Source organism: Limulus polyphemus, unplaced genomic scaffold, assembly GCF_000517525.1.
Source record: "Limulus polyphemus unplaced genomic scaffold, Limulus_polyphemus-2.1.2 Scaffold13, whole genome shotgun sequence".
Lineage (NCBI taxonomy): Eukaryota > Metazoa > Arthropoda > Merostomata > Xiphosura > Limulidae > Limulus > Limulus polyphemus.
In genome coordinates, this window is record NW_013665623.1 from 1387105 (window position 1) to 1414586 (window position 27482).

Here is a 27482-nt window from a genome sequence, read left to right on the forward strand (position 1 = left end):
ACCTTAAGTTAATGAAACCTCAGGTCATTCAAAATGATGAACATCAATAAAGTTTATTTTTACATTGTATTAATCAACCGTCTCCGTATTTCTATTCAAACAAATGCCCCAGTTAGCATTAGTTATAACTACGAAACTTGCTTAAATAAACAAACATAAATATGAAAAATGGTTGCAAAAATGCATGTAAATGACACTTTAATTTCCTTGACCATTAAAAACTATCCCTTTAGAAAATATCAGTCTAAGTAAATACAACAAATCATATAACAAATGTTTAACTCAATACAATGTACTAACTTAAATGTTTATAACTCTTCCTATATGTACTTGAACTGACTATAATCTTTGAACAATACGTGTAATTCTTGTCAGCACATCATTCACTGCACTTTATCCTGGTTAATGGATGGTTGGGTAATTCAAACAATGTGGAAAAAGTTAAAATGTTGAACGTCAGAATTTGCTGTTGTCCGAAGATGATAACATCTGTTCACACTACTATAATAAGGGTTGGCATTAATACAAACGTATTTCACCATATTACAAACAAAAGAATTTATATTTGTAATCAATTTTATTTTCTTTGCAACTAGTTCAATAAATTATATTATGTATTATTTTATAGAAATTTGAAGTTTTTTAACTAAGACTTTACTTCAGAACTCTTCCTCTTCTGGAAATGTAGTAGAAACACTTAAACCTTGAGTGCACGATAAGGTTCCCACTGTTGAAAAAGAGAAAAGCAACAACAACAGTGCTGTGCTTCTACACGTTATGGTATGAAGATTAATTAAAGGATTCTTGTAGATAACAATATACAACCAACAAAAAGTGCAATTCAAAACACAAAGTGCCCAACCAAGATGACATAGTATGGTGAGAAAAACTCAGTTGCTTTCAGGATTTAGCATATGTCCTGGAAATCTCCAATAGATGAGATGTTGTAATTCTCTTGCAACGTGGGAGTAGATACTTAGGTATCCTTATTTCTTGGCATCAGTTATTTCGACATTCTTCATTTCTACGTTGACATCTGCAAATAATAAATAAAAAACACATCTATTCTTCAATACCACTAAAAAAAGAAAAAGAAAGAATTAAATAAAATGTTAACCTCTGGCTTCCAGACTCACAAAATGTATTTCAACTTTTCTATTTCAAATACAAAACATTCCCATTCAGAAACGTTTATAGAACTTTTGCTCAAACATTGCAAGAAGCACGAGCATTAAAATGACTTTAATGTTGTGGGTGACCTATATAGATGAAAATGGGGAAATCTGCGTATCATAGTAAAAAATAATAACATCATGCTCGATGCTACAAGAATATCACATGAAGAAATGGAGATACGGGAACTTTATATTTCATAATTTTCTTTTTCAAGTGTCTCATAATTATGAAACTGTTTTTGATGTTTTAACTTGCATAAAAGACGCTGCTAAATACGTGTAGATGTGATACTTAGCTTGAGTTCTTGATAAGAACTCTTATCGAAGTTTTCCAGAAATTAGGCCAAAAGAAATGAATACAACCAATCGAGTTTATATATTAGAATACATATCTTGTCAAAATATTGTTAAATGAAAACAAAAAGTTATCAGAATTAACAGCTGGCTCTATCCTTGCTTACTATCTGTCTGTTTATCCAATTTTATTGAAATTTTCTATCATTGTTACAACTGGTAGATAAAAATACAGTATTGTAAATAATTACAGAACCGTACATAAGGTACACATAAAGAAGACAAAAACAATGCCTATTTGTAACTAGGTGGTCAGTTTATCATTAATACAATACATTATTACAGGACATACAAAAAAGCGAATAAAAACCTACTAGCCTTGTGTATTAGCTTTAAATAGAGCGGTAGACCTTGATTTTGTGTTATCATTAGTTTGTGAATGTACGATTCTGAAATATTGTTCTACATGTCCAATATTATTCTAAATTCAATCAGATCGTTTAGTTGCCGTTTGACCTTCTCATTGTCCAAATTATCCCATACATCCTTAATAATATGACTTTGTGCAGGCAAAGCCATGACTGCGAGAGTCACATCGGCCATTTTTCCTTTCTTTTTTCATTTCACCACATTCTGCATGCTTGGGACTCATCTCGTAGGAATATGAATCCATACCCAAAAGGTCTTGTTTCTAACAAAATGTCAGGATAGATAAAATCTCTGTTTGTACCTTTAGCAGTCAGGGTGTCATAAATGTTGTGTAGCTCTGCTATGTCATTAGCTGAGATCCAATTCACAACTGTACGTTGATCATGATGTCGTTCTCCCCACTGCCATCAGATGAAATGTTGTTGATTGTTGCTAAATAGCTTGAAATTGGATTCCTCTTTAAAGAACCCTCTCCTCCAGCTTCTCATCCAATTTATTGAAGTCTGATACTAATTTTTGCCTTTTTGTTTTGGTTATTTCTCATAAGTGGTGGTTTATGAGGTGTTACTTGTCCATGAATACCACTCCTTTTTAATATGTACCTTACTGTTCTGAAGATAACATTCGCATCTGTACATACAGCTAGATCATTAGCAAGATCTCTATTATCATGTATCACTTAAAAATCATACCTTGAGTTACTTGACATCACTTTTGAATAGTTTGAGCTTTCTACCTCGACCATTTTTATTATCAAGTGTACTAATTTTCTATGCTATTTAATATTATCACCATCCAGTTTCTATCCCGTTCCTACTGAAACATGAAATTTCTTCTAAATCTGTCACGTGGAGTAGCCTTCACCAGCCAGAACTTTAGTTTCTACATACTTGTCATGTGTTCTGTTCTGGGATCCATTACAATTTACAGTTGCCTGTACAGTTATAGATATTATGTTGGTGTGTTTGATTGATTGGATATTGACAATTCACAGTATAAACTATCAACGTATGACAAAACTCTAGTGAAGTTCAGTTTCTTACAATAGAAGAGAAGCAATCCTACAATATTTGTATATTATTCACTGTTTACATAATTGCTTACAATGCTGAATGTCAACTAATTAATTTGTTTGTGGAAGAATTAAACCATTCTTACATTAGCTTCTTCGTTAAATGCATGGCAATGGTTTTAACTTTTCAGATGGAATTTGTTGCTTTGTATTTGGTACTACATTGAGTTCAGTTCGATTTGAAACATTTAACGGAATATTTTTCAACCTTTAAAATATACAAACCTCGTTTGGATGATCCAAAAGTCAACTCTTTAAAGTTGTTGAAACTTTGATCGAAGTCATAGCTATCAGCTGGCCAATGTAGTTCAATCATAAGTTTGTAGATCCATACACCTAAAACTGCTCCGATATGTGGACCAATCACAGGTACCCAGAACCAGTTGTAATTTCGAAAGCTATATATTAAATAATTTGATAAATTTATAATGGTGATCAAAGGAATACAAAAGCAATGAAAAATGGACTTTCAATAACATAGCTGAATGTTCCAATGGACTGCATTTACTGATTTGTGCTAATTCAAGTTAATGATCATACGCTCTATCATAATAGTCATTGATCAGTAGGCTTTGTAATAAAAGTATTAACGAAAACTCTGGAGAAAAGTTATAATAAGTAAATCTACTTTACCAGATATATATTGTTTCTGACAAAAAAACCGTAAGAAAAAATTCCAGTATGCCTGACTATTCACTCACTAGACTTCAGGTGACACTTAACATGCACCGTAGAAAGTGGAAACTTCTCATTCTAATATTATCCTTAGGCATAGAATCGAAACTGATCTTTATACTTTACTATTAGAAGTATCACAGCTTTCCCATTGAAACCTCTTTCCTATTTGAAAAACCCTCAAATAATTATATTTCGAACTACGAAGCTAGTATTTATTATACACACAATATAGATAAATAAATAAAGTATATTTTATACGATGCTATTAATGAATAGTGTTTATTTATATGCCAATTTTTACTCAACTCTCATACAAAAGCAATTCATATACGTCTACAAATCCTTGCAAATCATAAATAGTGATTTTAAGATAATGAGTGATGGAAACATGAGCTTTAAGCAGTGATAAAATATTAACTAGCTCTTTCACTTCTATTTCTTTACATTTACACCGAGTCACAGATGTATAATTTATAGCTTCTAGTAAGCCTGATTCATCACAATGTTAAATATTTCTTTGTGAACTTCAGATACTCACCTAAACACTTCTACACCCCATCCAGCCATAGCAGTAAATATCCTGGGACTCAGGTCTCTAGCTGGGTTAAGTGACGCCTGGCAGTTAAACCCAAAACAATTGATGATTGCCGTAAGAGATAGCCCAATGAGCAAGGGCTGAAGACCCTGAGCTATATTCATATTCTTGTCGTCGATAATGGCGCTGATTGCTATCATGAGCAAGAAGGTTCCAAGAATCTGCAAGTATTTAAAAGCGTATTTTCATATATCGATCTTTGCTACGTGCTTCCATACCAAACTGTAAGTATTACTCCAAATACGTGTTTATGAATATTGCTTTTCCTGTACGTTCTTCATCACTTAACTTCAATGTATTCAGCATAAAGCATAAAAATAAGAAATATTAAGCTTTTATACCTCAATATTTTAAAAATACATAGTTTGATACAGACTCCTTCTTTAAACGAAAAGTATTGTTTATACTAAAATAATTTACAAATATCATTCTAAACTCAACTTTTGCAAGCAACGTATCTGTAGAACTTAATTCTTATTCGAACATTTTAATTGCTAGAATTAAGCAACTAGGTTAACACGAGAGACTCCTCTTAGTTTTACAACAACAGGTACTACATATAGCTTCCTTGTACAGAAATCTGCCCAAATTCGAATTAAATCGAAAAATATAACTATGACTGCCATTTGATGTTATTAGATTTAATATTTTATTGATACTAAATAAAATGTTTTTGTTCAATGTTTCGAAGTTCCTCTTATGCAATAGTGCGTGTTGTTTCTCTGTAGACATCATCATTATATTAGACTGTTAAGTATTCCCTGATAATTTGTTCTGGACTTTATGTTTCATCTCTAACACTTTTCGAAACATACAGTAGAAAAAACGACCTTCAAACTTCAGATATATATAAAAGTATTTCTTTATTTTTTTAACCAACGTTTCACCTTTGCGAGTTCCTCAGGGTTAATATATATATGTATATTAATCCTGAGGAAACCGCAAAGGCGAAGTGTTGGTTAAAATTTAAAAAAATATTTTATATATATCTGGAGTGTGAAGGTCGTTCTTTCTTAGCTTTTTATCAAAATGTGTGAACCCCTCCAGTATGCATTACAAATTTTGAAATACAACAAAAGACATAAGGTTGATAATGCGTTAAAGTTAGTTTAACTTCATTTTGACTACTTTAATTTACTTGGACTCGTGATCCTTTTTCTCATCTTGATTTCAAGTTTTATAATCTGTGTTCTAAACTTAATGTACAAGTACTTTTCTTGGATACACTAATCGAGTTCGCAGCTTCGACAGTTATTCTTTAAGTGAAGTAATTTAACAAACAGACAAACTATTTTTAAGTAATCTCTTTTCCCTGATTGGCTTAATGACGAACTATATCACAACCTATTAATTTCCTCCAGCTCTTCAATTAAATACAAACCTACAGAAAGTACTGCCTTATCTTAAAAATTGTTTTATAACTTACTAAATATTTTAGGATATATATATTTGTGTATAGTTTTATTGTTTGTGCAACAATTCTGTAAGTTCATAATTTGAAAGTTTTGTATCAAAATGTGGCACGCTCTGTTTTCGTATTGAGTTTTATTGTTGTAATGGTTTTTTATAGTTGTCTGGGTTCTTTGACATCATCCTTTAAAAAAAAGAACAATGCAAAGTCCAGTCTATATAGCGATAACAAAAATGTTTTATTTCTTGAAGTTCAAGCTCCATGGTAAGCATAACCAACGTTTTCCGATATGCGTAAGTTTACAAATAAACTATGTCTTAAAAAGAAATTTCAATTACTTGTTTGTTACATGTAATTTCAGTAAAGAAGAAAGATTTTGTAAATGACGTAGAGACCCAATCTATTTTTGATTCACTACTCCCCCTGCAGTGGATTAGTTTCGCCGAATTCCCAGCTCATCACTGCTGCTTTGGAGAGTGAAGCAACCAAATACATTAGGCCTTATATTCTGTTCGAATCTAAAAAAATGTAGGCTTTGAAGTATAGGTTTTTTTTTTACCCACCACAAATAACCTAAAATAACGTATCTGTTTGATGAAAATTTCACAAATAAGTTACTTGCTTGTCCGCTGAATAATAATGAACAATTAACTGTGACCAAAAATGTTATATGCTATTTATCAGTGATGAGTAAAGGACTATACATCAAAGAGTACAGACAGTCATACTAATAAATCTAAGCATTACATCCATCAGGTCGTTATTGAAATATGGGAAACAAAGTACAATCTAAATTTTTATAAGCAAAACAAAATAGTCTTCGTTCACTCGTTTATAACATAACATTAAAGAACAACAAGGGACCTTTTGGTTTCTCTAGACCGTCCTATCCAATAATTTAATAAACCAAAAAACTCGAAGCCAACCCTTATCATTCAAATATTTATCAAGATTTTCCTTAAACTCCCATAAATTGATGGTATCTACCGCACCTGAAGACAACCCGTTCCGAAGATCAACACCCTATTAAAAAACCAAAGCCGTCTTAGCTGAAAGTGATTCCTACCCTGCCAAAATTTATTTTTGTATCTCCTAGTCTTACCATTCTCAACCTTAAATGCGAAAAAATATTATGCATCGACATTATCAATTGCCTTAACAATCTTAAACACCTGAATCAGGTTCCTTCTAACTCTTCTTTTTTCATGAGAAAACCAGGTCAGAGATCTTAACCTGTTCTTTTATGACAAACTTTCCATCCCAGTTATCATCTTAGTAGATCTCTTTTGAACCCTTTACAAAAGTTTTATGTTCTTTCTAAGATAAGGAGCCTGAGACTGAACACAGTACTCCAAATGTTATTTTTATTTGTTTGTTTATTTGTAGTTAGGCACAAAGCTACACAATAGGCTACTGTACTGTGCCCACCTGTATTGAGACCTGATTTTTAGCTTTATAAGAGTCAGATTTACCACTGTGTCACTGGAAGGGGAGGACTGTTCCAAATGACATTATAACATCTTTAGATTTGTTTTCAATATTTCTGGAGATAAACCTTAAAATTATATTTGTCCTTCCATCAGAAACAGCATATATTGCTTGAGTGGCTTAAGAGACTGATGAACCAAGTTGAATGAATAGGCTTTGCACACAAACCAGCCCTTAACCTATTTTAACGTAAACCATCCATTCCAAAAAGTTTCTATTTCTCACTGTACTGGTCCCACAAATACAACTCAGCCAAATACTACTGTTCCTTAGATATAAACCTAAGACTAGTGATTTACTGATAGTTTCACCCCCATAGTTAAGTATTGGCAGTATTCCCTACAAAATTAAGATATTATGACTCTTTTCTTTGAATGCATTTGTTAATACCTTATACTTTACTATAAGCTCCTCTGATTTACCCTTCCCTACATCATTAGCCCCTATGAGCACTACAAAAACTGCGTCATTTCTATCACCTTTTACTATATCACCTGTTCTGTCGGTTATATCCTCCACCCCTGCCCCTAGATAGCATAATCTAATCCTTTTCTCCTTATTTATTCCACAGACTATCCTATTCACGTGCCGTACTAAAGAATATCCTACAACAATAATCTCCTTATGTTTCTTCATTTTCATCTCAGTCTGTTCCTTTTGTTATCCTTTCCTCCTCAAGTTCATCATCTGCACAAACTAAAGACTGAAATTTGTTACTTACTAGAACCTGCACATTATAATTAATCTACAAGTACTAGCTTTAATAGTATAGTTTTAACTACCTGAAAGTCATTATTAACCATTGTGTACATCATATGCAAAAGTTTAATTTTCTCTTTAAATCCTCCTGCCATTTCCCGCAGTTTACTCTTCTCTTTAACCATATTCTCTACCCTCCAATTTATCCTTCAACCTACAAACTCTACATACAAATTGGACACATTTTTATTAGCTTTCTTAAATGTGAATGTTCCTTCCAAATAAGATCCACTTCTTTCACCTACCGCACCTAACAAACTTTGATTGCTTAACATATGAACAGGCATTCAAATATATTCAATCGCATTGCTAATAGTTTTGATATCCTCAACTTGAAGAAGATGTAACTCACATTTTACATATTTAAACCACTCAACACCCCTTTTAAGTTTTTAAGAATTAAGTTATTATAGCTCTTTTCTTTAAATGCCTTTATTAATACCTTGTATTTAACAATAAGCTCCATATGCTTTAATTCCTGTACTTCTAGCATTAGAATAATAACAGTTAATTCTAGCTTTAAAATTACCTTTGTATCTTATTTCCAAACTATAATCCTCTATACATGTTTCTTTTTCATTATTCTGGCCCTTTTACTATTATGACTATTTTATTTGAATACCTTTATCAATACATTATACTTAACATTAAGCTCCATATGCTTTATGTCTTATACTTCTAACATAAGAAAACAGCCAATAACTCAAGAACAGTTGTAAAATATTTTGAAATCCCACTTTCTCTTAACTATGGTAGCCTGTGAATAAATAATCAGCACTAAATACAAATAGCCTATTGACAATACTGTTAACCCTATTGTTAGAGTTAAATATATTATGCTATTTTATCACAACCTTATCTTTTTTACGGGACCGAACTAATTATACCACTAGAGGGTGCCAGTAGCGATGCGGTCATTGTCTGTAGTCAAATACCCAGATGTTTACATTCTTCATGTTCTTTGTCTCGCTGTGTTATCGTTTTTTTCTATTTGTTTCATAAATATAATAGCGCAAAAGTGCCTCAAGCTACTTGTTGTGTGCTTGGATGTTCTAAGAGGGGTGATCATTCGTGGCCTTCAAACCGGAATTGTCTAGAAAGTGGCTTCATGCGATCACAAGGGACTAGTAGAAACCGCAGAAAGGTGTTGTCTGACATGTCAATTCTCACCTGACATCTAGGTATCTGAAAACAGCTATAGTGGGCCTATGTTTAATAGAGTTTTCAATAATTCTGCTTTTCCCATTTTGTAATCTTTTATGTTGAGTCAACTTAATTTTTTTTTCGAAATACACTCCCCCACCACGTCCCACTAAGCTAAGCTTAGTGTACAAAATAATTATTTTTCTAGGCCTATGACTAGGCTATATAATGCATGATACTTGATAGAGACTACTATTTCAATAATACTTGCCCAATATGTCAAAATGTATAGTAGACCCCGAAACCCATTGACAGTAAAATATTATAAAAATTAAAATATTTTTTATTTTGTTTTTAGGAGCTCCAACCCCAAAAAGACAACTAAAACCAGGTACCGTTCCAAGTGTGCTCAGCTGGTCCAAGATAATCACACCACAATCCGCGAGAAGAACTGAGCAAGCACTGAAAATGATAAAATACTTCAATCATTCAATAGCTGGCACACCCAAGGTTGACAATGAAGTATCTGTAGAGAGAGAAGTGGCTGAATCTGAGGAAAATGATTGCACTGGTGAATAATTGCCATCCATGTTAATAGCAATTCAAACACTCCATGATCCCCCATGTTAGTGGAAAGATTTATGTATAACAAGAGTGCTATACATCACTTTACAGAGCTGGAATCATATAACAAGTTTAAATGTGTGCTTCATACACTCGGATAACCAGTCTACCATCTGAACTACCGACGGCGTAATTTCCAACTAGAGTCTGTTCAAAACCAATTATTTTTAACATTAATGAAGTTACGGGATCATAAAACCAATTTTGACCTGGCATTGATGTTTGACATTTCAGAGCTTTCAGTTGCTAATATTTCAATCATATGGGTAAATTTTATGTACCACCAATGGAAAGAGCTAGATATTTGGCCAACTAGGGACCTTGTATCATACTTCATGCTTGAGAATTTTGAAAAAGGTTTCCTAAAACAATAGTCACTTTGGAAGGCCCTGTACAAAAACCCAAATGTCCCCAAGCTCAACACGCCACCTTCTCTTTCTACAAGAAGAGAAACACTGCGAAAGTTGTCGTGAGACTTATTCCAAGAAGCTTGGCCACACATGTCCCTGATGCATATGACTGATCAACTAGTGATTGCCAGCTGATCGAATGATAAAGCTGTGCGACAAAGGCGACAGTCTGATGGCACACAAAGGCTTCAGAGTCCAAGATATTACTGTTAACATTCCTACTTTTTGAAAAAGGGCAGACAATTCAGTGCTAAAACACTTGCACGGGAGAGGAAAGTAGCCAGTAAAAGAGTACGTATAGATAGACTAATTGGACTAGCCAAAACTTATAAAATACTTACTGAACCTTTAAATGCAACAGTCTGTGCTAGCATGTGAAATTGTTTTTGTGTTTTATATTGTACAAATATCGCACCTGCATCATCCCAATAAATGCATGACAATATTTCGAAGTAGCCTTATATGTTGTGACTATTGCTAAGAAAGATAGAATCTATCATGATTAGATTACTTATATATGAATAATAGTATTTTATAGATTCTCAAAAAATAACAGATGTAAATATGATGATCCAGAATCTTACTTAAGAGTTAGCCTCCATAAAATGTTCTCTGATATCATATTTAACAGTTTTTGTATAAACATTTGCTTAAAGAATAACAGTTGTAATTATAATAATCCAGAAATTCATTTAGAATTAGCCTGTACATTGTTCTCTATTATATCTGTTCTAAATTTTATTCAAGTATTTTTTAAATACCAACAGTTGTAAATATGTAACATGATTATCCATTAATCCAGAAATGCATTTAGCATGTTTATAGTTACCCTTCACAAATGTTGTCTAAAATTATATCTCTTGTAGTTTTTCTACAAATATTTTTAAGTAATGCGGGTTTAAGATGTGATTCAAAAGACAAATTTAGTTTAGTCAACATATTGGAAATAAAGACTTTGTCGTTGATAATCATGAAAACTTTTATTTCACATTTTTATATATACCACAATATCACAGTTTACCCTACCAGAACAGAGTAGTTGTCCTTACATTTGGTAGTAATAGTCATGACCTCTGGACAAATTTAGGGAACTATTATCATCAGTAAGATAAGGGATGGTACTGCCAATGACAGTGTTGTCTGTTACAATATAAGGACATTTAACCATGCCTGATTGATGCAGATTTTACTTTATTGTCATCGTGTGCCTTTTTGCAAGGCCTCTCATATTTGTCTATCAACTGCCTTACAAATTCTGCCAAAGTTGGATGATTGCAATTTTTAAGGCTTACTGTTTTCCACAAGTGGTTGTCCTGTCCTCTTGTGTTAGATTCTAATTGTTGGCATTCTTCCATATTAATCTGGATCACTCTGAGATATTTCAAGAGGTGTTTCTGTATGCTGTCAGAGCAGTAGTCATAATCATTACAGATTGTAATTGAATTGGCAAGTATGACTAGTTGCATTAGTGGCATATTAAGTGTGTTGGTGACAAACTGACAACCAAATTTCTCACAGAATAATTATATCACACTTATTTCCTGAATCTTTGGTCTTGAGGATCATACCTCAAATTGGTAGTGTTTGCAGTCTTTCTGAAAGCTAGCTGACAAATTTTAATTGGTGATCCACTAAATTATTTAGCCTTTTGAAAGGTTTCCAGCGTCTATGTGTAACATTACACAGTTTTTAATTCCTCTTTTATAAATAAATGCATAAACAAAATAGCAGGAACGAGATTTGTTCAAAATGAGCATTGGCTGCAAATTCACACTGTGCTTGTCTATTGTTGCCATAAATGTCAATTTAAAAATTTATATTGCAAGACACACTTTTTGTCATTTCTGCACAGCAATTTCCTCTCATAAATGTCCTGTCATGTTGTTGAGCCCATCGCGTATAACGCAAAACGTTTGAATTGCACAGTTTGTTCTTTCTTCCTAATGCCTTGTCAAACCCATTGCTACAATTTTGGAATCTGCAATTATAAACAAAAAATATGAACTGAAAAACACCAAAAATAATTAAAGAAATTTCTCAATAACAATGTATAGATCTGTAAATAATTGTTTACTATAATGTTATTCACTTCATAATTTTTAAACCAAATTATCAACATGTTGCATCTATAACTTTGAACACTGTATCAGTGAATATTTAGACAGAGCAACTTACAAAACATAGAATTATAAATAAGTATGATCCCCTATTGTGGGAGCAAATATTAACAGTATAAAATTTTATATAAACAAAATACATATAGGATAAACGCCTACCATTTCTCCAGTATTCAAGTCTTTGTGTATTTCCATTTGGGGTAACAGCATCTGTTCAAGTTTCCTCAATCTGTTCCTGTCATATGCTTCCAGTTTGTCAAAAAAGAATACAAATTGTTTATATAGAACTAATCATAATCGTTTCAAAAAATATATATTGTAGGACAAAATTGTTAACGTCTGTAGGGGTCCTTTTAGTTTTATGCTTAACGTTAGCCATTGCCTATAACGTTAGGCCTAAACTATATCCATAGGTCTATAAAATGTCGGTGACAGTGCCAAATATACATATTTAATTGCGAACGAGTTAATTATTATCATTATTTTCATGCAATAACCACAATTATATCGTTTTATTTAGCATGTAAGAACAAGGCTCTTACTAACATATTGAAATCATACTTACTTTTATGTAACAAAACGATATTATCACTCATATTTATTTTGTTTCCCTATCGACCAAATCGTCTTTTCTGACAATAGTTTTAATTCTCATGCGTTTAAGTTCCGTCTTAATCTTGCTAAGATTCCAGTTTTCATATTTTTCACTCATTTTAGTGCAACTGTGTAAAATAAATAGCAGGAAAACACGTGAAATTCACGTACCGCTCAAACATGCTTGTTGACTGACCAAGTGCTAAATTGGGAAGCATACTGTATCCGTGCTGGGACCGCATCGATACTGGCGCCACCATGCATTAGGAGTATCACACACGATCCCTCATTAAATTTAAAATGAGACGTTACAAGTATCTGGTTTTAACTCATATTTATGTAATAATACAATTTATTTATCCTGGTTTATAACTTAACAATAACAGAATAAGCTTAAATTACAGCTAAAACCACGTTACACTCATTAAGTCAAACTGCAGATTAAATCTTATTAAACTGTAGCTAAATGTAACACCAAATCCTCTATTAACCAATGCTTATGTCATTAATTATCAATGTAAGTTTACAATTTACTAAAGTATTAAATTCTCAGCAGTTATGAAAACTGTTCATTCACCAAATATGTTTGTTGTTGTTGTTTTTATTATCTTGTCACATGTGTGGTTCTCTTCAGGTAGATGCTCGAGAAAATCCATTGCTATTTCTATCACTGGTGGTACATTGAAATTATCTCGACAGGAAAGTTGGGCTCTTCAGTAGGTTGACTTATCTTTGGCGAAGTCTTCACTTAAGTTAACCATTTGACATGTACTTCCAAGGATGATCATGGTTGATTACCTTTGCCTTAGATGATTTTTTTTTATTGATTCTTTTGAGAAAAGCATCATTATCTTCAACACCTTGGAAATAGTCCTCTCTTGCAGAGTGAATTGTAGAGAAATAACGTCACTAGGATGAAATCTGGTCTTATTAGCACTTAAATTGAAGCAATTAGTTGATTGAAGTCTTTCTCGGGTAAAGTCATGTATACAATCGTAAATTTCACTGCATACTCTGTGTTAGAATCTTCTTAGCGATGATTTTCACGATGTGAACACAGAAGGTCCAGTAGCACATTCAATTACTTTTCAAATACTGGCGATGATGGTGTGTGTTGCCTGTAGCTTCATGAAATTCTGTTCAATAACTCATGAACAGATATTAAATATTTTGAGATCCAACACTCTCTGATGTTCATCCGCATAAACTAATTGATTTAAAAGTATATTATTGTACTTATTCACCGTGGCCTGGCATGGCCAGATGATAAGGGCGCTCAACTCGCAATCTGCGGATCGCAGGTTCGAATCCTTGTCCCATCAAACATGCTCGCTCTTTCAGCCGTGGGCGCGTTATAATATGACGGTTAATCCCACTACTCGTTGGTAAAAAATAGCTCAAGAGTTGGAGATGGGTGGTGATGACTAACTGCCTTCCCTCTAGTGTTTCACTGCTAAATTAGGGACGGCTAGCGCAGGTAGCCCTTTAGTTGTGGTCTTATGGATTCCAATAATTTGACATATCTTGTGAATAAGGCTGATTCAAAATTCTGTCTCTGATCTGAGTGAAAGTACAATAGGTGATGCGCAAGGACTAGTACTTGGTTCTATTGCGACTTTATCTTCTACAGCTTTTATTTCTTTGAAATCCTTGGTCTCTTTTGGAATAAAAGTATTCTGGCCAACTTGTATATTGTGGGTGCATGTAAATTATCTCTCTTTTGAAATTAAAATAGTCTGGCCAACTTATAGATCATGGTTGCATGAAAATTATCAACTTTATGGCTTGGTTTGTATTATTTTGAGTTTAGTGCATAGCTACTCGAGGGCTATCTACGCTAGTAATTTCTAACTAGTCAACATATCCATCGTCAATTCTTGGGCTATTCTTTTACTAATGAATAGTTAGACTGACTGTCACATTATAACACCACCACAGCTGAAAGGGCAAGCACGATCGGTGATGGGGATTCGAACCCATGACCCGGAGATTGCGAGTCGAGCGCCCTAACAACCAACAATCTTATGATGCATATTATTTCTATAGCCTAAGCCATGAGGTACATTCGGAAAGGTATCTTGGTATTTTATGTGAAGTCATAGAACTTGTGGTATAAATCAGTTGTAAAACCTTCACATTTTTAATCATACAGCTCCTACAAGCTAGGCAGTGAGCTCCATTTGTATGGCAATAAATTTGATGTCGGGCTTTCTACCTCTTGTTTCTAAAGTGGCTACTTCTGGCATTCTTTGATGTGAAAGTAATATGATATGATTCACAATTTGTCAAGTTCCATCCAGATATGGCTCATGTCTCATGCTTTGTTGTGTTCATGGCTATAATGATGACATCTTCATTCTTTAGACTGAAGAGAGTTCTTCCAGTCAATAATTTCCAGGACAATCTGAAATGTTCAGCTTTACCATGCCACAGACGTTAGTCCTAGTATAGGTATTTTTCTTTTTTGTGTGGAACAATAACTATCCCCATTGTTGATACTGGAAGTTCAACCTCTAGTGTTGTAATTGTTGTGTGCCGCAAAAAGATTTTTGGGCATAGAAACTATTTGAAGTGAATCTATCCTCACATTCATGTGTCTTTCATGAAGTCTATTCCAAATACGTTTTCTTCCTCTTCCTCAAATTTCCTTCATTATGCTGTGTACAGAAGCTTCCGTCGGTGAGCTCTAACTTTTCACTTGCTGGGATTTTATTTACCTTTTGCTGCTTGCATTAATCTATCTATATGTTTCATCTCCAAATGCAATTTCCTTGCTTTCATTAACAAATGAGATCGAACAATGACAGCTGTAGAACCGTTGTTGATCAGCATGTTGCAAGGCTCTCCATCAATGAACTTGTTATATCATGGACTGATTTCTTTAATTATTGATCTCCTTATCTCAGTTGGGGAAGGGAAAGAATTTTTAGCTGAATTTTGTCTCTAAATTCTAGATAATATTTTCTATTGATGGTTGGTTAACTCTTTGCTGTGTCTTGATCTGGTTTGATGCTAGCGTGTTTTCTGACGTTTGATCGGCTCTTTGCTGCCTCTTTTATGTGATTGGGCTCTGGGATTTATCTTTAATATGCCATATCTTTCTCTCCTAATTTACTGTCACCAGTAGATTAATCTTTTTCCATATTCTATAATTAACGCTGTTTCAGGTTGAATTTGAGAGAGAAGTGTGATTAATTTGACCCTCACATTGATGTTCTTTTGTAATTTTCTACCTTGTTTTTACAATCCTTCTGTACATTTCTAATACTTTTCTCATTCTATTTTATTATCAGTTTGTATATTTTCCATGACTTCTTCAATTTTGTTGTTAAAATAATTTTGCACATATGTCGTTTTTACTTTAACCTATTTATTTTCTATCTTGTTCTCCATAAAATATTTTTGATTCTAATTTCTCTGAAAATATTATGCCTAGTTTGTTTCTTTGTTCTGTGCGTTTTAATGTAGAGCTACACAAAAGGCTATCTGCGCTATGTCCACCATGGAAACTCAAACTCAGGATTTTAGCATTGTAATTCCGTAAACGTACTGCTGGTCTATTAGGGACAAATATTATGTCATACTTTTGTAATTATTTTGTAAATATCATATTGCATTCTTGTAATACCTTTCTTAACTTTTTTCTCTTTCGTTTTGATGTGTTTTTTTTTCATGACCTTCTTTTAACTGTTTAATCATTTCCATAAAATTTTTCAATCTCGTTTTGAGCGTGTGTCGTCATCATGAAGTTGAATTTGGATTTTGTTTTTGTTTACCAAAATAATCACACATCAGCGTAGTGATAGTTTCTATTGCTTGGTTATTTTGTAAAAAATAATAATGCAATGTCCAGTTCACTTAACGATAGCAAATCGTTTTATTTCCATAGTTAGGACAAACAACGTTCTTCTGTAGATCTAATTTCACAAATAAACTACGTCTGAACAGAAGCTCTACTTACTTGCTAGTTGCCCCCAGTGGCACAGAGATATGTCTACAGACTTACAAAGCTATAAACATGGTTTCGATACCCGTGGTGGGCAGACCACAGATAGCCCATCGTGTAGCTTTGTGCTTAACTTCAAACAAACAAACAATACTAGCTAGTTTCATATATTTCTTTGCCAAAATACAAACTAGGTATACACAGCATTGAAGAAATTAACTGACTGATTTATTGGCAGACAGTGACAGATAAATTTAGTTAATCATTTATTGATTACTCCTTAACTGAATGACAAACTAAATAGAAAATTCCACACATTAAGACCACGCATCTTACGTTACATCAAACTTACTTCTAAGTCATCATCAATATAAATTTCCGTAAACTGTAGATTAACAAAATAGAGACTAGAACGTTGTGTTGTAATATATAATGCTTTATTAATATGTCTATATCTGGTCTGTGCAGCGACTGCCCGTTTATTTAATCATAATTAGTAATAAATATGTATATTTTCTCATTTCTGGTAAAACTTCGTGAAAAACTGAATAAAATCCAAACCACTCGCTTACCTGATCTATCAATCCATTACCAGTATGGACAAACTCCTGAGGGTACGTGGCAAAAATATGAGCAGTTGCATTCTCTCCTATCACACTGCGGAATCCACCATCAAAATTTTCAAAAGCACCTATTAAGAAAGGATGTATTTTATCTAAAACATTATTTAAGAGTGTGTATCCGCTTATAATTAGCAAACCGCTAGATCGATTGTCACCAGAGCTGGCATGTATCCTTAGTCCCCTCCTGAGAAGTAACATGAAAGGGGTTTGTGTTTGATTTGACCCCCCCCCCATTTCATCCCCAGCGACCCTTATGTCTTACTCGCGTGTTTAATGAGTACGTGAACTAGTACTAAATTATCATCGTGTTTTATAAGTATTATTTAAACGACTATATTGTCTCAATAAACGCAAAATTTTAATTTTTCCCTCTCTATTACCTTAAAATTTATCATCTATATTATTTAGAGTTGTATTGTTCAATTAAATTGTTACTGCTTGATTATTTCATCTTTGAAGCAAGTTTCTTAAATTTTGACTCTCATAAGGAATAGTAATAATGATTTTTTCTTACTAATTGTATGAAATATGTTTCAAAAACAACGAGTATGAATAAATATCTTGTGAAATTCAGAAAACCGTAGTTAGCGAGAAGAGATTCTCAAATAATGGATATTGTAACCTATACTTTAAAAATATAGTTCGAAAAGCGACACCTACACTTGCAGCTGTATCGCGAAGTCGTTGCAAGTTGCGTGTGTTTAGCATAGTAGATGTGGTGGGAAGCAATCTTGAAGTTCCAAGCAATTCCAGTTCGTGTAGATTATGATGATTAAACAAAAATAGCCCAAGAGCTGGCAACAAGTGCTCTTAACTAATTACTTTTCCTCGAGTCTATCAGCTTAAAGTTGTGGACGGCTATACACAAATAGCCCTTGTGTAGCTTTGCACAAAAATGCTAAACACGCACAAACAAACAAGTAACTTATGAGAATTCGCTAAGTAGGAAGTTCCAAGGCTTTTGTTTAACTTGATGGCTCAGCTGATATGGTACGTATAGTTAAAAAGGGTTTTCTGATGATAAACTACATGCTAAAGTGAGCACACCTTGAAAGTATTTCTTTTTTCTTTCCAAACCATTTTTGAGTTTACAGAATTTTCCTGGTGTATAGCAGTATACCAAAATGTATGTCCTTTCTACAAAGTTACAGTATGGTTATACTGTTGTACTTTAATGAATTTTACTAAGACGTATACATGAAAGGGAGACTTTTTTTTCCTTTTATGTCTGCTTTAGACGATTTGCAAAACAAAACACCTGTATTTAATCTTTGTATATAATTGTAAATATGATTAGAAAGTAAGCTATTGATTATTGTCAGAATTTAACTATCTTTTTTGAGAATAATCAAACAATTAAAATATGGTGCTAGTGAAAATGGCAAATTAAATTTAGAATGTTAGTTACTTGAAGCTCCAAATCTACGTATGAACGCTCAGAATTTAGGTTTTCCCTATTTTATTATTCAGCTCTTTCAAAATATTATGATGAAAACTTAGTAAATGAAACACGAGATAGAAACAGTGGAAATAAAGATCAAAACGATGTTAATGGATTATTTTTGTTGATTAAATACATACACACATAAACACACAATGCATTAGCTGACTGTTTTCTAAAGCATGGATTTATTTCCTTTCCTAACTGTTAGTTTCTACATGTGTCTAAAACTTGTACATTCGAGAAGTTTCTCGTACACAGCGCGTGAACACACAGATGTAAACCGACTGATGTTCACAGCTGTTGCATTCGCCCTATATAACAAGAACATCTGTATCCAAACCCCGAAAGGTGACTTCTAAATGTTCATAGCCTATTGCACTCTACGTAATATATAAATTAGTAAATGACGCACATCCACTGATGTTTATTAAATAAATATATTTGTTGGATAAATACGTAAATTCAAAATCATGTTAATGTGTTTTCCCATTCTATTCAGACATATTTCGTTCCATATTGAATTATAATACAGAGGGTTTGACGATAATTTTATTGAGTTCTATAAGTGCTTTATCGATATGTTCTTATCAAGTACTGGGAAAAAGCGGATATTCAGTTTATCTGCAGGAAATATACTAGGGGTTAACTATATCAATACCTTTAAGTCTAGATGATGATATCTAACACGTAGTATACAGCTTCTGATATTGTTTGTCTAACTAACTGTTTTAACAGGAGCTAAATAACCTTACTTTTAAACAACTCTCAGCAAATCCTCTCACTGGACGAAATCTTGTTATATTACCAACAGTTATAGCTTACCTTCATAGACAAAAAACACAATAGCTGCTGCAACAAATCCTCCAAGGTATTGTGAGGCTAGGAAAGCTGGGATCTTTCTCCACTTGAACTTTCCTACGGTTGCAAAGGCTATGGTAACGGCTGGATTCAGATGACCACCTCAAAACAAAAATCATTAGTTCAAGCACTGATAGATGGAAGCAATTAGTTGAACTGTTGAAAGACGAACAATTATTAGTTAAAGTACTGAAAGAGGGAAATCATTAGTGCAGACATTGAAAGAGGGAAAACGATTATCTTTTAATATGTTTTATGTAACAAAAGTGTGATTTGCTTCAAATGTAACTTATCTAGGTGTGAAAAATTTGTAAAACAAAGACTGGAGTAATTTCAATACACTTTAGTATCTATACATTGAACATCTTCTAAGTTCCTTTTGTCGTCATCTTATACTGCTCTTCTTAAACATAAGATTATAAATATCAAACAGGGATTCCCTTCGAAATAAATACGATTACAGCTATATATCACTAATATCACTATATTCGAAATGTTGTGTCGTTTGGTTCTCCATCATTTAAAAAACTCGCCGATTGACTATTGTGCTACATTTCCTCAACATTTCTTGTTTCAGTATTTATAATATGCTTTGGTATATGTTGTTTGCAACCTTAATGTGATACATGGACTAATCGGAAGTTTTAGAGAAGCCCAAGGTTCAGATGTAGTTATAGAACTTTTAACCAGTAGAAGGGCGGCCAGCCAACAGTAACAACCACTTAAATTTTTCCTCTTAACCATATAGCGGGATAGACTGTTATCGTTATAATACCCACAGCTGAACGTATTCAGCTGCATAATGCAGCTGGAACTTTAGCTATTTCAATCTGCATCCTGGCAAGCTGAACACTAATGTACAAATATATTTATTTAAATTTTTGTTTTGACCCTTTCATAAAAGTCTTTAGAAAATATTAATTGCACTGCACATTACTTACAATTTATTAATTTTAGTTAACTTTCATATCATTTTCAGCTGTAACATTTAATCCATTGTCCACCAAAAACAAACTAAAAAAATCAAAACTGAAGGTTTAGATAAACTTCTGTAAAAAACTTATTGTATCAAGCATGATTCTTAGCATGTTTTTTGTCCGTTTTTACTATACCATTCTATGAAAAATAATGCAAATATATGGTAAAATGTTTCAAGTTATGAAAAATACTTGTACGTTAGTCTATTAGCTTAAACAAATAAATATAGTTATATAGATAGCGTATACTAGCGTAAGCTCGTTGCCCATCCTTCCTGCTACCCTTGGAACTATTTTCTCTATCATCGATTTAATCAGTCTAATGGCCATAATTACGTACTATTATCTGGCCTTATATTACTATTCTAGCAAGACCAATCTTAGATCTCAAATCTTGACAAACTTGCCACAGACCCTTCCCTAGGCGTGTTTACATGTCTTGACAAACTTGCCATGAACTCTTCCATAGGTGTGATCACACTTCTTAATTAACAAACTTGCCATAGACCCTTCCTAGGGGTAGTCACACTTCTTGATAATCTTGCCACAGATTATTCTCTAGGTGTGAACATCGGAGTACAAGACAACATTTAAGCAGATCAAAGGAACAAAAGTCCGTTGTAGCTGAATAGGGCGACTTCACAAATATAATATGATTAAATACGATTCCACTTTCTTATATTATCTTTTAAATTAAAAACAGTTGTTGGATTCGAGATGTGGTTGGAATCCTCTGAGCCACTATCAACCACAAATTCATATTCATTGTATTGTTAGCGTCACCATGTGATAAGCCCAGTTTCAGTGCAATGTTGTTGATTTTTGTTGTTGTTGTTGTTTATTTTGGGTGGGGGATAAAGGTGGTTGGGTGTTTATCTTTCGTAACTGTAGCCTTCATTTCATAGATGAGACTTTGCTTCGGATATGGTTCTGATGTGGTTTCGAAAATGAATGTCGCTTTAAATGCTCTACTGCAGTTTTTCCTCTTCCAAAAGGTCTTATGTATATAAAATAACATTAATGATTCACTTCAAAAAGAACAACATGCTAAAATGTAAAAGTGGAATCTGTTTCTACAACGTTGTTTATTAGCTGACTTTGTAGTTTCAGTTGGCTACTCCTCTTCTGAAAGCTTTTTTCTTCTACAGCAAAACTTACAAGATCAGAAAAATAAATAGTTCAGTAATTTTAATTGCATTTTAAAAGATTTTAAATAACTATGTTTTTGACCTCGGAAATTTTATCGTAAAACATCAAACACTTAGTCAAAAGTAACCACTGAAGTTACGAAACTGGTTGATAAACAGTTTTAGAAAAATGCTGTTCTACATTTTATATTATATACATATATATACAGCCATAAGCCTAACTGTAGGGGCAATGCACTTTGAATGACTGAAAATCAAATATGTAAATACTAAACATGTCGCTTGTGACGTCGTGGCTAAAGTCTGCGGCGATACCACTGTATTAATTTATACAAACCCTTCAAACAAAGTTGTGATTAAACCATTGTGAACTTGTTCTTACTAAAATAATTTACATAGTTCAGTTTAAAAAAATGGATAATATATATACTGTAATTAAATAGAAGCCTAAAATATTTTTAAGATATTGTAATTCATGAATTTCTCACCTACCAGATACTCCTCCAGACACGGCGATTCCGATCATTAAGCCTAATCCCCATCCCAAGGGCACGGCCACTGCACCAACTGATCCAATTTTTCCTAGAATAACCACTGCTAGGATAGAGTCTCCAAATAACTGCAAGTGTAAAATGTTTGTGTGTATACACATACATATTGTTGTTCTTGGTTTTGCTTTCTAAAAAAATAATATAGTTTCACAAGATCTTTAACATTTTGTGACTGTTTGAGGCAACACATTCAATTTATGACCTAGTTTAAGTTCTATGCCAAATTATATGAAGTTTAGATCACAGGCATTATTAACGTATTGAATTCAACAGTTCCGGTTCATTTAGAATATTACTAGGTCTAGAGGTGAAAGCAGTCAAGTTAGAAATGGGGACAAATAACAAAAGTCAGTTTAACAAAGCATACAATCAAAGTAAATATTTATGTAGGGTCGATTTTTTTCTGGCTAATGTACTTATTCTTCAAGAGTCAATTGCTGAGAGTCTGTCATGAAAGCCCCTAGTAGCACAGTGATATGTCTGCGGACTTACAACGCTAGAATCCTGGTTTCGATACCCGTGGTGGGCAGAGCACAAATAGCCCATTGTGTAGCTTTGTGTGTTACAAACAAACTGTTATGAAAAGTCGTTTACATTAATTTCATAATTGAGAACCACAGATTAATAGAGATTCGTTTCCAGTATAAAAGAGATAATTAATCCTAGCCTTGTCCTCTTCTTAATAAAGGACACATTGAAAATATTTTATAATAGCGGACATTAACAAAAATCCTTCTCAGAAGAAATGCTTTAAATCTTACATTCACTTAGAGTTCTAAATATATGTTATTGTTCACCTAAAGCTCTGAACCTATCTTACTATTTATCTTAAGCTCTAAACATGTCTTTTAATTCACTAACAGTTACAAATATGCGTTGATTTTCACCTAGAGTGATTATTCTCCTGGAGTTACAAATTTGTGTTGTTATTTACCTACAATTACAAACGTGACATTACTCACTAAGAGTTACAAAAGTGTTGTTGTTATTTATGTAGTTACAAACATTTGTTGTTATTCACCTAGAGTTACAAACGTGAGCTGTTATTTCTTCCTCCTCTCTCTCTATACATGAAATATGGTGCGATATATTTTTTTCTCTATATGTAATATATATATGTTTATTGTAATCATTATATTCTTTCACATACAAACATTCACCAAGAGTCATAAATATGAGTTATCATTTCTTCGTCCTCTCTATACATGAAATTTTCTGTTATGTGTTTTTCTCTCTCTATGTAATATACATGTGTTTATTGTAATCGCTATATGTTTTCACATCCAGATATACAGTGTATGTTGTTATTCACCTAGAGTTACAAACGTGAGCTGTAATTTCTTCGTCCTCTCTATACACGAAATATGCTGTTATGTGTTTTCTCTCTCTCTATCTATGTAATATACATATGTTTATTGTAATCGTTATATGTTTTTACTTGCAAATGATTGATCGCATAAGCAATCAGTATTTATATAAACAGACATATTTCACACATGTACTTTATCGAAAAACTTTATAATACTTTTAATAATATGTATACCAATCGCCGTAAATCTCTATCTCATTAGCCCCCCAGTGGCACAGCGGTATGTCTGCGGATTTACAACGCTAGAAACCGGGTTTCGATACCCGTGGTGGGCAGAGCACAGATAGCCCTTTGTGTAGCTTTGTGCTTAACTATAAACAACAACTCTATCTCATCAAACTATTTTATGGAAATGCATTTTTTTGTGGGAAAACTATCGCCGATTCTGTTACTTGTTTAATTTTATAAAATTGTTAAATGAAAAATATAGACCTAAAACTAATGTAAATTGTCCCGATTTCCAAAATATTTCTTTCTTTCCTTTTCTTAACTTTAATATATCTTTTGATTTTCATTATTATGATTGTGATGTCGATCTTGACATTTAAGTCACCGATTTGACAATAAAATACGTGACTTTTGTTGATTAAGTAGCGAAAACTGTTTTTGACCCACTAAAAACAAATAATAAAAGAGGCAATCTAGTGGAAATGGGGGAAAGTGAAATTGAATGGTACAAGGACGCCGTGCTCTGTTTCAGCTATTCCCAGGAGTTTACGACTGGTCCTCGAGCAGTGAGGGCAACGACTCAATGAACGTGCCCCCCCCCCATTCATTCTTCGAAAACTATCGGAGTTGTGCGTTGTACTAAAAAGGAAACATCAATTCTAAGAGTATATCTATTTCAGAAATAAAAGATTCACTTGACTTAAATATATAAACGTTTCTATCTAATTTATTTAATATCAATTTAATGAGTTCGATAGTGAGGATAAAGTTATTGTGGAATAAAAAATATTTTGAAATGATGCATCTCCTTATTGAGTTCCTCTTAATCAAACACCTTTCAAGTGTCGTACTTCGCTGGTAAGTTCTTGGTGAATCAAACAACTTTGAAACGTTCTACCTTGCTAGTGATTTCTTGGTGAATCAAACACTCTTTAAAGTCCTGCTTCGCTAATACCTTCCTGTTGAATTAAACACTTTAAATATCCTGCCTTGTCATGATTTCCTGTTGAATCCAACTGTTTTATACATTCTGCCTCGTGATGATTTCATTGATTCAAACACCCTTAAATGGTACTGATATCCCGTTGAATCAAACATTCTTAAATGTTCTGCCTCACTGTTGGCTTTATTAAACGTTCCGCCTCACTGTTACGAAATTCTTTAAATGTTCCGCCTCATTATTACTACAGTCTCTAAATATTCATCTTCATTATTACAACTACCTCTTTTAAATGTTCAGCCTCATCGTTACTACATCCCTTAAAAGTTCTAGCTCAGTGAGGATTCTTTGTAGTGTAACCAATAAAAGCACATATATTTTTTGTTTGTTTTAGATTTAGGTTTATCTCAAAAGAAGCAGAGTATGCTTGAATTCTTTTATACCTTGCCTAGGTTCCAAAATCCGTGACTAATACAAAACTGACTCTTGATTTACATGTAGTTTGTCATAATGTTTTTATGTAGTCGTATTTTTTAATACATAACTCAATGATTATGAAACGTTTATCAAAATTGTAACCTTTTAAAGTATATTTTACTCCACATGATCTTTGAAGCAAAACGAGTGTAACTTTCTTAAATCTTATTCCTTCTTGTTGGAGTTATTGGATATGCGAGCCTGTTATTCCTCGAATATTCCTCCTTTAAAGATCCTAAATCAAAGCTTTCTATTACCATTTAGTATCTTTTTTTAGACTCACAAGCTGACATTATATGTATTTCCACAAAAGAAAGACACGTTCCAGAAGAGTGGTTTGTTTTGAGCTGCGCACGAAGCTACACTAGGGCTATCTGCGATATTTGTCCTTAATTTAGCAGTGATGGACTAGAAGCAAAGCAGCTAGTCAACACCACCATCTCTTAGGCTACTCTTTTACCAACGAATAGTGGGATTGACCGTCACATTATAACGCTCCCACGGTTTAAAGATGAGCACGTTCGGTGACGGGAATTCGAACCCGCGACCCTCAGATTATGAGTCAAGCGCACTAACCAACATTCCAGAAGAGAAACAAAGACCAAGGTCAGGTAGAGAAACAAAGGTCCAGAAAGTAAGTGTAAGCCGAAGTCAAATAAATAAACAGAGGTCTAGTAGGGATACATAAACAAAAGTCTAGATGATAAATAAAAAAAATATATTAGAAATTAAATACAAACAGATGCCCCCAAAAAACTATGAAGTGTGGAGCTGATAGTGTTTTTGATAGTAAATTGTGCGTCCATTTGTTGTTGCTGTTGATGTTTTTCTTAGAATAACTATATATATACAATAATGCTATACAAGGAAGTTATCCACGTTTGAACACAAAGGAACATCCCATTAGATCTAGAATTATGTTTTGTTAAATGTAAAATTTATGTAATGAAAGCAGATCAAAAGCATTAAACATTTTTTACAGCTGAAGTGTGCTTTATGCATTTAATGTTATAAACAAACCATTGTAAAGCAAGGTAATTTTAAAATTTTCAAGCATTGTTTCTCTTGTGTTCTTGTAAAGCGCAAAGCTGCACAATTAGTTATCTGTTCTGTTCCCATGGCAGGGATCAAATTCGAATTTTAGCGTTATATATTCTAAAAGTTACCGCTGAGCACCGTGGGACATTAAGTAAAATCTGAAAATATAGAACAGATACTAAAATTAAACATCGTTTGACTAGATTATCAGATGATTTAATTTATCTGACTCAGATTACATAGATCGATAAATTAAGACATAATTACACAAAATTAAATATCACAACAAGCTGTTATTAGCCTTTGGGTTCAGGAACACCTCCTGATGCTTCTTTCTTTCGACAACAAAAACCAAATGATTTCTTAATTCCACGATGAGCAGAATTATTTCGTGTAAACCCCAACAAATGCTAATACTGTCAATAGATATGCAGTCAGAAAGCAAATGTGATCCAAAAGTTTATAAATATTAATTACTTTTAATTAAGGTTTGCCTTTTTGCTGCATCCGTTCAACTTTTACTTCCTTGTTCAAAAGGGCCAAGACGAGAGAAAAGCAAGAGGTTGAGAAACTAAGCTAGTCGCCCTAGGCCTTGCTTCTATCAAACCACGCCCTTTACATTAATAAATAGTACAAATATTGTTTAATTGTTAGACAAAAAACATACACACTTGCTTTAATTATTTGTCTTATACAACAAATGATTTTTACATAAACTCTAAATATCACAAACACCAATGACAAATACAATAACAGTGAAGCACTAAAACATTCGATTGTATGCAGGTGTTACAGGAAAAAAATAAAAGGTTAATGACATTACTATGAAATAGATCAATAACCAAAACTCTGAATAACCATTTTCTTTAGAAATGTGCTTTGTGTTTTAGAATTCACTAAAGAGTTGATCACGTATTAACAAAATCTTGTTTCTTATAAATTCAACAATACCTTTATGTTCGATGACGAGGAACCCACTTTGAGACTAATAATGGCTGGAGACGGCTTAAATGGGTAATGAAGAAAAACTTTAATATAAGTTTAACATGACAGCAAATGTACAACGTTTCGACAAGGTTTTGTCATCATCAGGTAACATGACAGCAAATGTACAACGTTTCGACAAGGTTTTGTCATCATCAGTACCTGATGAT

The 27482-nt window shown here is 33.1% G+C and overlaps 1 protein-coding gene across 1 annotated transcript in view; it reads right to left on the minus strand.

The window, feature by feature from the left end:
* Positions 1–86: 86 nt before the first annotated feature.
* LOC106456949 (aquaporin-9-like) overlaps positions 87–27482 on the minus strand; it is a 45744-nt gene continuing 18348 nt past the window's right edge. The window contains exons 2-7 of the mRNA XM_013916330.2: positions 22278–22404; positions 19625–19762; positions 17308–17426; positions 4187–4404; positions 3196–3368; positions 87–1036 (exon numbers count right to left, since the gene is read on the minus strand). Coding sequence (XP_013771784.1) covers positions 987–1036; positions 3196–3368; positions 4187–4404; positions 17308–17426; positions 19625–19762; positions 22278–22404 — 825 coding nt within the window. The 3' untranslated portion in view covers positions 87–986. The remainder of the gene's footprint in view (positions 1037–3195; positions 3369–4186; positions 4405–17307; positions 17427–19624; positions 19763–22277; positions 22405–27482) is intronic.